The sequence below is a fragment of the Anabas testudineus genome, chromosome 1 (assembly GCF_900324465.2).
Source record: "Anabas testudineus chromosome 1, fAnaTes1.2, whole genome shotgun sequence".
Lineage (NCBI taxonomy): Eukaryota > Metazoa > Chordata > Actinopteri > Anabantiformes > Anabantidae > Anabas > Anabas testudineus.
In genome coordinates, this window is record NC_046610.1 from 26494274 (window position 1) to 26508698 (window position 14425).

Below are 14425 nucleotides of genomic sequence, written 5' to 3' on the forward strand. Positions count from 1 at the left end.
CCTAAGCACACAAACACACACGCCTGCACTTTATCACTTTTTGACTTAAAGAAATTAGGCAGGGGAGGCTATGATACAAAACTAGATGTCCGTCTGTTGCTCCTTTTACGCACAATAACTACCTATGTAGCATTTTTTAAGTTAACATACACAACACTTCCACAATTCCCACTATCATTTGAGAGCATATGTATATGTTTCAGCTGTCCTCTAGTGAGAGTTTATGTTTTTGTGCGTATCTGAGGCCTTTTTCAGTCAGGCCTTAGTATCACCTGCATCAGGGTGTTAACAATAGAAATTGTAAATGTACAACTTCCTTTTTCTGTCGCTGTAGATGAGATCACCGATATCAAGTAACTAGGAATGCAGCAGCTGGGCACCCATAGGTCCAGACACCACACCAGAGGGTGTGTGTGTTTGTGTGTGTGTGTGTGTGTGTGTGTGTTTATTAGAGAGAGACACAGAGAGCGTGTCCACTGGGGAGCCAACCAAAAGTCTCTGGTCTAATATTTCCTCTCAGGAGAACACACAATACAGAGAGGTTTCTCCTTTTCTCAGTTCAGCCTTTATTTACAACTTTGCCTGCTTCTCTTCTGAATTTAGACATTCCCATAATGTTTTCTGCCTCCCTGTTATTTGTTATTTTTGTTATTTATTTTGAAAACCTGGACCTACTGTATAGTCTTACAGTCAAAACTTCCTGGATTATCTGTGTATTTTTTATAAATTCCTACATCGCTTTTAATAATAACCTAATTATTTCAACACTTAATCAATATCTCAACAGCTGCCTTGCCTGTAGCCGTTCCTCACCACTCTGATAATGACCAGCCACCACCATCATGAGACTCGAAGGGTGTTTTATGTTTACACACACAACTGAAAGAAAACGCAGATGCTGACTTCTTGCAAGAATTCTGAAAACAGACACACACACAAACACACACCTGTATTTTAAAGAGTCAATTAGCCTTTGAAAACTTGATGACTACTCACTTTTAGAGATGCGAAGCGTATCCTCCAGAGCACTAACATCCACACCATTATGCCATTTAATAAAAACATTATCAAACTTAATATAGAAAAAATAATAACTCAGCGCTTTGTCTCACTGTTAATTACAACACCACATCTCTTAATGAAAATCCACTGTGTGTGCTTAATGAAAATATTGTGTATTTATGTGTATGTGTTGTAATGAACAAGTCCTTTATTAAGAATAACATTTACACCTGTTACGGAAAACTAATGCAAGGATAATAAATGAAAATTGTGTGACAGCATGAACTGTACATGCAATCACACAATCACATGTGTACAACACACAAATACATACAAGCAAAAATGCATACACAGACACAAAAGGAACAACAGCACACACACACACCGTTATACACACTTTACATCCATAAAATCAGTGCACACTGACCCTAAAACACACCTATGCACACACAGATGGACTTTTTTGTGTTTTTTTGTCCTTCTGCTATGTTTGTTTTTGTTGTTTTTTTGTTTTTTGTTGGGCAAAACCCCCAAATTAGAAATGTCTTTAAAACTACAGTCTATTCACTAAATAATGAAACATTATACATCTACTGCAGAATTGCATGTATAAAAATACTGCTTTCAGTTCTTGATTATATGTCTTTCTGACCTGGCTTCACAGGTTACTTGTAACTCATCTACTTTTCATGAATATTTTTTATTTGTAGGAATATTTTTTTACTATTATTTTTTAAACCATATTCATGATTGTCTATTTAAGATCAAACCAAAACCGAAATATTTCTATAACACACAGGCATTAAACACTAGTACTGCACGCTCAGCAGCCTCACTCCCAAATTTCAAAAATGATGAAAAACTTTTCTGCAACTTTCTTTGCACTTAAATCTTTTATTAAAAAATATCTGTACCTTGCACCTCATGACACTGAAATACTTCTGTCACTTTACTTGAATGTTTTTCTCCTTGATATTTTTCCTTGCCATGTACCTCGTTTGTAAGTTGCTTTGAATAAAGACATCTGCCAAATGACTAGATGTAAAGTACTTATTGTCTATAGACAACGAGATGAGAAAATTCAGCAATAGTGGAGCTAAAAGTGAACAGCCGTTTTTCTTTTCTCTTTTTCATTATTCTTTTTTTTCTGATAAAGGAGAAGATGCAAATGATGAAATTCAAATCTCAATAATAAAAATAATTCCAGACTCAAAATATATCTTTGTTAGGAGCTGAGCTTCAAGCTGAAGTAATGTGAGAAATGTGAGCATATTCTAACTTGATGAATGATGTACTATATATTGTACTGTACATAACCCATCAAAAGTGAACATAATGCACACTCTACTTGTACCTTACTGTAAAAGGAATAAAAACTGATGAAATTGGATTGAGTATTGAGTGTAGAGATTATTTGTATGAGAAAGTTTAGGAAACTGTAATCCCTATATATGTATATAACACATTGTTATTTATTTATGAAAAAAGAAAAAAAATCCAAAGAGTTACTTGAGATTAGAGAGGAAAAGAGAAAAGGTTAACGTGATGTCCTACCATTGTCGCTGTCTGACTTGTTTTCATGCTCAGTGTCAGTAAGAGTCAGCACTGAGTTGGAGCGGCTGGACAGGCAGGAACTCCTTCCAGATGATTTACCCAGACCACCACGGCCCCACAGTCGCATGGCACGCTCTGGTGACATCACAGCCTGACTATCAGTATCTAACTCCTGGGCCATACCAACTGAAAAGCCCCGGTGGGGCAGGCCCATCTCAGTGCAGAAGGCAAGACCACGACGTGATGGTGGCTCGCAAATCCCCAGTTGGCGAAGACTGAAATGCTGAGCTGAAACACAAACAGATTGAGATTTTAAATGATTTTAAAATAGGAATATTGTATATTCATAAGTATGTATAGTACATGTTAAGGAATAGCACGTTGTTGTAATTCTGTCCTTTTTAGAACAAATTCCTAATAAGATAAAAATCTGAAATTTGAAATCTCTCTCCAAATCAGGCCTGTGGCAACAGAACAGTTGTATATCCCCCTTTAACAGTGGATAATAGCCAGTTATGTAATTTAAACAGATATTTGAAAATATGCATAACCATGTAAATGGAGAGTTCTCTTGAACTAGGATCAATAATGGAAGAAGAAAAACAAGGAAATGTTTTCACATAGATGTTTTGTCCACTGAAATAGACTTTTAGCAACTACACGCTGACAACGCCGTTTCTATTGATAAAATGTAATATAGTAGAGGGCCGCATTTGTTGAAATAGTACAAAGGGGAGGAATTTTAAAAAGGAAGCTGACACAGAAGGGTAAGATTTCAATGTCTAGATACATTTAAAATATAAATCTGTCTGGAAAAATCAGGCCTGCTGTAAAATTACATTCCTTGTTACTTGTTAAAGGAATTTACTGACAATATGCTGATGGATGTTTAACAGATGCAGTGTCAGCCTTTTTTGTAATTAAATCTCATGCAAAATATTGTTTGTTTGTAAGAATTTACTGTTCTGATACAAAAACAAAATAAAAAAAACAAACAAAAAAACTAAACAAAAAGCACAATTAAGAAGGTGTCTTTAAAATTGATTCTGTTTCTCTTTTCTCTTTAATATTTGATAACTTACAATCTGGGGAAATTTTTTCATAAAACAATACATTAAATTTCATAAGCCATCTGCAGCAACTCTTTGACATCAATTCAGTCAGGTTCACACATACCATACAAGTGGTAATCCTTTAAAATATAACTGAAAAGAATACTAACAAATTATCAGTGAAATCTCAGTGTGTTCCTCCTCATCTTTAATCAGAAAATGAAAAGGGAAATTATAAATGCTTTTGGTAATTATTGGCACAACAAGAGATAACGAGTGCAGATGTTCAATTAAAAGTTATATTCATTTTAAATTAGCTCCAATTAGGCCGGCAGTGAAAATGAAGGCGATAAGATGATGATTGAGTAATTACTATTTTTTTTTTCTCAAATATTGACGCTGTGTTAATTGGAGCTGTTGAACAATGAATGCATTCTGTGGTAAAACTCTTTTTTTTAATGTCCTATTTCTTTCATGAGATTGGATACGTCATTTTAAGTAGCCCATTATAGTGTTAATCTGACACACTAGCTTTAACATCACTTTCCAAATCCCCATCTCTCCATCTTTAATTTTTTAAGCAAGTTTTAACAACTATGTCCCCACAACCAAATAAGATATGCATGTGTAAAGTAAATAAATATCAGTACAGTAAATATACAGCCAGAGGAAAGAAAAGCTACATTTGCATTGGATAGTACGGGCTGTACAAAAAAAAAAAAAAAAAAAAGACAGCAAGGGCAGTGTCTGCGCATGTGATTGTAGACTCTGACCTTGTCTGTTAAAATCATCCTGTTCACGGTGAACCATGTCCTTCTGCCCCCTAGTCGTCCCGTACAGTAACCTGTCAACATCCAAGGACAAAAGTCATCAGTTAGGTTACAGTAATGAGTAAGGACAGTCTTTCACAATCCAACCAGTGAAACTCACTATGCACTTTGTTTTGTCCTTTTCCTGAGTTCATAGCTATCAGATCTGTTAAACCTGGTCTATAATGAGAAAGCCAACAGGGTGTGTACTCATCTCAAATCATTAAGAGTGTTATAGTATTACCTGACCAAAAGAGACAGTTTGGCGACAAAATCGAGGCTTACATTGTTACTAGTGATCTTCAACAACCTACAGCAGATATGCAGACAGCTGAATCAAATTCTATTAACTGGAAATAACATATAAAAGACAAGTAAAGTTTTTGGTCTTTGCATCCTGCACCAAGAAATACAGAAATTCCAGTAAGTAAAGAAATCCCCAAGTAAAATTATGGAGTTTATTTATTAACCAATCTGAACAGATTGCAAATAATTTACCACTGCTATTAATCAACACAAATAAAGAAAACATTTTTAACTAAGTGGACAGTTCCTGATGAGTTATAACTAAAACACAATAAACACACATAGTCTGCTGGGTTGTTCACATGCTTCTCCTTAAAAAAAAAAAAAAAGAACCTTGGTCACATTAATTATCTCTGCCGAGAGAGACAGAAATACCAAGCAATACCAAACACAAACCACAATCAGGGAAGCAAAATGTCTGTGGGCTGACAATAAAGGGCTATTATCAAATAGTACTGGTTGGAAAATATTATACTTAAATTATAATATTTGGCATACAATTCATTCTAACCAGTTTTGCCTTTGATATTCTGATGAATAACGAGTGCACTCTGCTGTAAACAATACAATAAATAAAGTAAGCTGGCTCTATTATTTACAGTATAACTGAACAAACACCAGTAAGACTTGAAATTGGTTTTATTGTGCATATTGTACATTCCTTATATATACTGCTATTCATACATGTGAGAGAAGAATACCGTCTTTTGTAGAATATAGAAAAATAGGACTAAGCACACATGCAGCTCTCTGCAGGTTTAATCATATTTGAAAAATATGTTTTAGACAATGAATGCAGCATAATTTGCCACTTTCTTTAATGTTTCACACATGTATGATATCTCATATTATCCATTTAGTTAGACAAAATAGAACATTCCAATGAAGCCAGTTCTAACCTGGTCTGGTCTTGGTGCTGGTCAAAGGCCTTGAGAGTTTCACTGGACGAGTAAGAGTTCTGAGTGGGAACTCGCAGTCCCTGGGAGCCAATAGCACAGTCTTCACTGTCCCCTGATAAACCTATAGGATACACATGAGCAAACATGCACACACACAGACGCACATACACACATAAACACACAGACACACACACATACAAACTCGTGTTTGTCTTTAGTGCCTTGTTTACGCTGATTTATAGCAATTACCTGGAGTCAAATTTATCTTGAACTTCGGGAGAGAAGGTGAAGCTTGATATAGTTTAGAAGGATTTTTCATCTTCATCAGATTGTTGTCCATAAGCTGGGACAAGAGCCTGTTTCAGTGGGAGGAACAGGAAATACATGGTTCTGATGGTGTGAGGCTTTGATCCTGATTCAGTGATAGCCTCTTGCCATAAGGGAGTCTAAAAATTTCTTTCTGGGTCAGGCTGCTGGGTCATAATATGTCCTACACAAGTGGGGGTCCTGTAGTCATGCAGGTCCTTCTGCAATGGCAGATTGCAGCCAATAACGCTCTCAGCCATGTGACTCATGTGCTGAAATCTGATTTTGTCTTTGACAGTGAAGATGGTGATCATATAAGATGGTGATGGAGCAGATCAGGATGGACTGGGAAGTTCATGTTTGTGCCAGCACGTTATTATGGTTATTATGGCAGACAGGAACACCGTACAGTTAGGCCACAACTAGCAGCTGTAGTAATTATAACATAAGCAAAAGGGAAAATTAGGTGATGTGGTATTTTTAGCCAGAAAGTCTGTGTGTTGATTATTGTAATTATGATGATGAAGGCCCTGTAACATTAACGAACTAAACTGAACCGCAATCTTTAATTTAACTAAAGCTAACCAGATAATCTTTGTGTCCAAACCTCCCTTTCTATTTGTGTGCAGGGAGAAGAGACGAGCAAAAAACAGCTATTTAACTATGCACTGACTTAGATCAATGCATCTAATTAATTTGTTAATTTTCAACAATAAGTAAATATAAATACAGTTGTCACTTTGTCATTATGGGTTATTATGTGTAGACTAAAGAGAAGAATACATGTACACACTTAAGTGTGTAAAGCCTAAATGTGTTCTGAAGTGACTGTATTTAGACAACCAGAGTGCACTGCTGTACTGCCATCCTACCCATTCTCTGCAACTATCTGCTCGAACAGCCTGTTATAGTAGGATCCTAAAGATGATATGGTGTATGTATTAAACTATTAGCTATTCATCACTTTTCAAGATAACTTCATGACTTTCATATTTTGTCACATTACATAAATCAAATTTGTCCTTAGAGTATCAAATATAGTCAAAAGACTAACTGACTAAATTCCTAGCTCTGCACTCAACCCTCTTCTAGGTTTGATTCACACTCCCTTCTGTAATTTAAGTGTACAGTTTGAGATTGAGACATGGAGAGGTGATTAGATATTTAACTTATGTTACAGAGAGCCAAACACACAGGGGACGAAGTGACAGTGGCAGTATGAGTCAAATGCAGACAGTGAGTTATTTTAATTTGACAGTGAAGAAAGAATTTTTTTTCCATATTTGTTTATTTTTTATTTTCAAGCCAGAGAGTGCCAAAGTCTGGGCTGCAAATTATTACTATTAATTATTTTATTTTATTTATTCTTTTAACTTTTTTAAGGGCTTGCAGCAGTGTCCCCTCCAGCAGGTGAAGCCCTAGGCGACCGCCTAAATAGCCCAAGGCAAGAGCCGGCTCTGGGTGTAGCCACAGTTGCATCTCTCTATGAGAGTGGGTATCCCTAAGGATTCACATTTGAAGGCTGTATCTTGAAGCAGAAACTGGACTTAAACAGCCTGAACACATCTTTCTAATAAATTACGTTCTACATATCAACTACTGCCTTCTGACTATTAGTCAGAACAACTGACACCTCCATTGCCACTTCACCCACTCAGAAATTGTTATTTCTATAGATACTTATTGCCATTATGCATTACCTAGCACTTTACCCTACAGTAACAGCACAATTTCATGAATTATTTAGATCTATCTCTTCTATGACATTGTGGACTTACTTTAACCTTATTAACCTAAATGTTTTTCTGCACAGCAACCATAGCAGCATTTACTGTGTCCAACAGCATCAAGATCTATCTTCATTCTTGGCAAAATTTCTAAATCTGGGGAATGCAATTTTATCTTTCAGGTGTGTTCAGTGGTTTTTAGCAGTTAGTTTTAAGTTAGCATTGCAATAATATCTACAGCATTACAACATGCATGTTGCTTATCTAATCATTGAAGTAAATAAAATATGAGAAATCAAATAGTCAGTCTAAGAATAAGAAGACTATTTAAGGCACTCAGATTCACTATTGATCCCCTATGTCTGTTTTTATTAACTTAAAAGAACTTCAGTGTTTCATGAACCTTGAATTAAATAAAAAAAAGAGAAAAAAGTCTGTTTACTGCCAACTTGTACTGCATTATTGTGTTTTAGGACTTTAGAATGCTTCATGGACATGAACTTTTCTACCCAGAACATATATGTACAGTATATATATATATATATATATATATATATATATATATACGTGCACATATATAGTTATCTGTTATCTTACCGTACGGCACCTCCTTGTCCTTGCGGCTCTTGGTCAGTGAGCAGTATGGACGGCGCTCTTTCACTTCCATAATGCTTCTGCTTGTTCTGGTGGCAAACATATAGACATGCTGCTTTACAACGGGGCAGACAGAAAGACAAACAGTGAGAAACTAAAAGACGAAGAGAGAGATGAAGAGAGAGAGTAAGACAGAGAGAACAAAAAGTTGTCGGCCTTCACCTGCAAAAACAGACAGAGACAGAAAAAGAGGTAGTCAATTTCTAAGTGATGTAATAATGGTTGTTGCATTTTAAAGTGATACTTAACAAGTGAAGCGACAACTATACACAGTATGTGCTGATGATCACTATCCGCAGCGTATACTTTTGCATGGATTACACATACATTCTGACGAGCAGCAGCATACTCAATTGTGTTCACAGGGATAATACGGCTATCAGAGAGACACAACTCATCCAGTGTCCTCATCAAAAGCTTCTTACAAATAGAGTCAATTTTATTATATTATTGTAATTCATATGAATTCATACATTCACAAGTCATGCTACTGTATATATACTGTTCTCTAAATATGCTTCGTTAAAGCGCTTCTTACACATAGATTTTTCATAAATACATTTAATGTATTTTCTTACATGATTTAGTGATACATTATTAAAGAGGATGTCATAAAACTACCTTCATGCCCTTTAGTGTAAACCACATGTACCAGCAAGCTCTGGTACTATCATGCTGCTATTAAAGCATGCTGGGACACATCTGTTCATTGCCCTCTGTGGATAGTGTAGATTATTCTTAGCCTATTTCATTCCTCATTTTACTTCATTAAGATGCTGAGTTTGCCTGTCACTTGCTTCTGAGAATTGTTCCAATTGAAAGTAGACCTTTTTCCATTTCACTTATTTAAACAAATAAGTAAATAAAAAAATATTTAAACATAGCAATAATATATAGAAAGCATATGTAACAGAAAAAAACAAATGGCACACAGTAGGCATAAAAACAAGTAACCAAACCAAGAGGAAAATATTCTTCAGAAAGGCTTAACAGTACTTTGGCCTGTCTGCCTGTAGTAACAAAACTAACTTGATCTAAGATAAACAATACTTCAATTCTTCTCTCTCTTCGGGTGTATGATTGTGTAAGAATGGCACACAATCAACACCCAAATATGTATTCTAAATCACAAAGCAACACAACAACAAACCCCTTCTCCTTCACCTTTGACCGTTCAAGCACACTGGCAGTCAAGGGTCAACCTCCTGCTATTTCCCTTCTGGATTCCATTCTGGCCTGAAAGCATTGTCACTCACAGAGAGTTTGAGTCTTTAAATTTCGATTTTTGGATACTACAATAGAGGAACTGAGGACACACATACAAACACACACAGCAGAGTAGCAGCAGCGTACTGTAGCAGCAAAGTTTTTTCTGCTCTCTAACACTCGATGAATCTTGAAAGCCTGTCACAGATTTCTAATATTATATTGATCATTCACACCTTTTGTATGTTTTTGTTGTGTGGAGTTTAGAACACAACTTAGATTAAGAGTTCTGGATGTAATCAAAAGCTGTTCATTTCCAGAAGGCGGTGGTGGGGCTGATGGTTTACAATATTTTTATAGCAATCATTTTATTATTGTCTAGTGGCAGAAGTGACAGGTAGAGAAACAGTTCTGGAGACTGTATCAACCTATAGAAAGACCCAGTATTACTACAGTAGACTGTGTTCAGGTGAATGGGTGATCTTTAAGTTAGTTCTGAGTCTTCACTCAGAACTGCTGATTGTTGTTTTATGAATGACACAGTTGCTACGCCTGCTGATTTTTATGCTGCTCTTTATGCTGAGTTGTAAGAAATTAGGTAGAATTGATCCTAAGATGGGACAGTAAGCTGATGGGATGGATCCACAGGCTGTCAGCAATTTTTGAATCATGTGTGCCTCTTTGGATACACACAGAGTCATCTGCTGGTGTCAGTGGGGAGTATTACAGCTTTTGTTTAGCTTTGGTATAAAGGACAGTGCATTATCTGTTAGTATCTCAAGAACAAAACATTAGTGGCCCAGAATCTCTTTAATTGTTTAACAACTGATGGACAGAAAGAGAGAAATAAATAAATAATAAGAGAGAGAGAGAGAGTGGAGTAGCAGAGCTTTAAAAAGACAATTGTGATCAAATGCTTGCTAGTATTATTTTTGATTTTCTTGACAACGTATCATATTCAATACTGAGTTCAGACACAGGCATGAATGGTAAAAAAGAAGCTGGATGAGTCAGATTAGAAGAAGATTTATAAAGAGATGTTGAGCAAGACAGAGAGAGAGAGAGAAAAAGAGAGAGAGAGAGAGGAAGCAAAGGCAGCCAGCAGTGGTCAGACAGCTTTATAAGCTGTCAACTTAATCTGAGACACTGAGCCTTAAATCCCCTACCTTCTGGACCTGCATGTGTGTGTGTTATTAATGTGTATGTTTGCTTGTGTGGATGAGTTGTGATGCACTTTGCTGTCTAAAATACTATGTGTGAGTTCCCTTCTTCTCTGTTTTATTTGAATGTTGCCTGAAGGAGAAAAAGCCGGACAACAAGGAATAAAGACCAGGGACACTAATAATTACCAACTCATTCATTTACATTAAATGCTTCTGTCTTTTCACACGCATGTACAAATGTACCTGTGCTCACATACAGTATGTAGGGGCTTAATCTTGGATATCAAAGTTTCCACTTCATCCATCCTACAGGGCTGTGTTCCATGCTAAGAGCTATGCTGGCTGGGGGGCCTGAATTCCTCACGGTTTTAAAGTGTTTCTAGCTTTTCTTTTTTCTAATAAACCAAACCTGAAGAGAAAAAAGGAGAAATAATAAAAAAACTCCTGAGACTTGTTACTCTATCACTTCCTGAAGCTGTGTGCAGATTTGCATATGCTGTTGGCTCATGTCTTAAAAAGCTAAATTAAATTACATTAAATTAAATTAATACTAAAAATTTATTTAATCGAAAACAAAAAAAAAAACACAACAGTAAGTACTGACTTTGCATTTGACACGCATCGACAACAACCTGAACCATTTCTTTTGAGCTCTATTTGTGAACGTGACTGATACTTGTTTTCAGTGTGCGTCCTAATGAGTAACGATGTGTGGAGATAATGTGTACACAAAGGGGCTGGAGCTTTGAGAAGGCATTTACCACATTAAAGCCTTATGCTTCCACTGCTTCTGTTAATCACTGCAGTTACATTTTATGTTCAGTGAACTGCCAGACTTCAAGGTCTCCCAAGAATATAAACATGATGCACTCAGCAATACAAAATTTTTACACACAGTACTGAAAACACCAGCTCCACATGTAGCAATAAAGATTTCTGGATTTGTATATTGGTCTGGACTAAATCTGAATCACAAGTAAATTAGATGTTATTTCCACAGAGGAAGTACGATGGAGTATTAAGGCCATGAGGATTTTTTTTTCTTTTTTCATCAAGATTAAAGTAAAAACGTTGATAATAAAGTCAAAATGTTGACGAGGAATCAAACTTTAACTTAAATAAATAGTCTCAGCAAAATGCATGTTGCAGATAAAGAGACATTGTACTTCAGATGCTGACTAGTCTGACATGTGTAGAGCCATGTGTGGTTGTTGTCCGTGGACCAGACGTCTAGTCAAGACTTAATTAAAGTGAGCATAATGCAGTTGCACGTAATGGCACTGCATTTTGGCACAGCACATCTGGCTGTAGATTTATCATCATGTGTTCTACTGTCATCAAATGGTGCAGAGATATAAGAAACTGATGAAGAAACTCTTCATTGATTCTTAGAGGTCTGGAAAGTCGCCTGTGTCCCAGCCTGTGATACATACTGTAAACTCTCTGTATTATGCGTAGGTGCAGCCATCCTTTCCTCTATGCTCAACCAGCATAGATAGCATAGTACAACTGCAGCCACCTCTTCTAAGTTTGTGTGGTTTCTCTTTTTGAACAGATGCAATTGTCAGTCTTAATTCTTATTACTACACTGTGTTCATGAGCTTAAAGATAAATAATACCCAGGATACTAAAACCAGTTGTGAACTAAAATCTCACAGGCATTTTGCTGACACTATTCGTTAAAGCTGGTAGTTTGATTTATTCTCAGCATTTTGACATTATTCTCAAAATTTCATCTTAAATCTCATCATGAGAACAAAACATGGCCCTAATACTTTGTTGTATTAACAACAAGGAAGACGTTGAAACACAGGTGCATATGTAACTTCCTGAAATCCCCAAGAAAGTGTATAGTTGCTCCCACCTGTCATCCACTGTGTTTCTGACTCTTGTTGGAATAAAACAACCCAGACAAGCACTGTAAATTATTCAGTCAACTTCTCTGTGTTGAGGACGCCTTGTGAAGTGCTCAAATTGAGTAGGTCCTCAACTCTATTGTTTTAGACAGTATTTTCAAATTCAGTCTGTGTGTAGAGCCTTTTTTGTCACATCATGGACACAGCAACAACTCTATAGTACATGAAGCTTGCTGTGTTAGCATTGCTCCCTACTGATGATGTATCTTTGTAAATTCTTGTAGTCATGCCTACTGCTGCTATTTTTGGTCATTGTTATGTCTGTCATTATAAGGTACTATTCCTTTGCCTTGATGTAAAAAGAGAAACAAGTTGTGAATAAAGACCACATTTACAAATATCACAGATATGATGTTGATAAGTTTCAATAATTAATATGATAAGTCTAAAATTGATATTGGATTTTTTTTCGTTTTCTTATTGTTGTTGTACAGTGTTTAGGAGAGAAATAATGAAGAGAGACAATATATTTTTTTATATAAAAAAAATTATATAAAGAAAGGGAAAGTAGAGAGAAAGATGAAAAAAAGCTTTAAAAAAGATTTAAATCTAAAGACGAGATGCATAGTGAGGGGCTACATAGAGGACAGATTAACATTAAACAAAGCAGACATGATGAACAAGTCTGATATTTCCACATACTGTGATGGTGAGAGGAAAACATAATTACAAAGAGTGGTCAAAGTATGAAGAGTATGAGAAGGAGAAGAGAGACAGAGGAGTGAAAGCCATTATCACCTTTCTGTTGTTTTTTTCTGTTAATAAGTGAATGAGCAAAGCTTGATCACATGCTTCATCAATAATTAAATTGTTAATTAAAACACTCTGCTTCAATGAACAATGAAAATAGTTAATAGGGATTAAAGAGAAAGTTCTGAATGCCTCTTCATCCAAGTATATCAATAAACCTTTAATTGCTGTCAGCTGAAAACCTGTGACTTTTGATAATTTAACAATACGTTTATGTCATATTTTTTAGAAGCAACCCTCAAACCCATACAACACATTCATATGCTCCTGCATAATAATTTCAAAGACACAAAGTGATGATGCTCCAAGTGGTTGAATGAGTTCTTCTGAAAAATGAAATGCTCTTATTTTATTTAATCTAAAGGGCTCACAGAGAGATATTGCTGCCTGATCTTCGTTTGTAGTGAGGTTTTTTGTCACCAGGAGTTAAAAACTAATTAACAACCTAAATACAAGTACGCACTGTATAATATAATATTACTCCTCATGTAAATTTTCTATTGAAAATATATTTATTTATTTAAAATCTGATGATAACTATATGTTTGACTTGGTTGTGTGAGGAGGTACAAAGGCACCGATATGTTTGAGTTGTAGTCATTTCTACACGGTTGAATTAGTTACAACAAGAGCTTACAAATATTACTGAACTGTAGCCCCTCATCGTGGATATTAACACTTGTGCAAGTGAACTCTCAGTGCTGTTCTTCCAATTCACTGTATGCCTACAGGTAAAATGTAACATATTTACATTAATAAAGAGCATATTCTACACATTACTGTACTGTAAGCAATGCGTTGCAAAAACATCAGTCAGGCACCATTGGCTATAACATGAAGTGAGGACAGTGAAGCATTTTTGTTTCCATTTTGGTTTTGGAAATAAAAATAAAAATAAAAGTTGTTTTTATTGTTGTTTGTTTTAAATTGAAAACTGAACATATGATACACAGATTTGAAAGAATTAGCCTGTACACAATATATAATGTGACACCAACTTGATTGTGATAGCTTGAAATCTAAGTGTTACATTTGACTCTGCATTACACTTAAGCCCAATATCATTTACATTTTACATTCA

The 14425-nt window shown here is 35.7% G+C and overlaps 1 protein-coding gene across 1 annotated transcript; it reads right to left on the minus strand.

Annotated features, from left to right (window-relative positions):
- Positions 1-2539: 2539 nt before the first annotated feature.
- LOC113162309 (teneurin-3) lies at positions 2540-8426 on the minus strand. The gene is made up of 4 exons (XM_026360374.1): positions 8253-8426; positions 5623-5743; positions 4382-4452; positions 2540-2844 (listed from the first exon to the last, which is right to left on the minus strand). The coding sequence occupies exons 1-4, from the start codon at positions 8350-8352 to the stop codon at positions 2540-2542; spliced, it is 597 nt and encodes a 198-aa protein (XP_026216159.1). The 5' UTR covers positions 8353-8426.
- Between the last annotated feature and the right edge of the window lie 5999 nt (positions 8427-14425).

Bases quoted from the DNA above. Each gene is read 5' to 3' on its own strand.
- LOC113162309 (XM_026360374.1), bottom strand. From the start codon at position 8,352: ATGTTTGCCACCAGAACAAGCAGAAGCATTATGGAAGTGAAAGAGCGC. The intron at 4,453-5,622 runs GTTAGAACTGGC...GGATGTTGACAG, and splicing joins CAGCACCAAGACCAGACCAG to GTTACTGTACGGGACGACTA. The intron at 2,845-4,381 runs GTCAGAGTCTAC...TTTGTGTTTCAG, and splicing joins GGATGATTTTAACAGACAAG to CTCAGCATTTCAGTCTTCGC.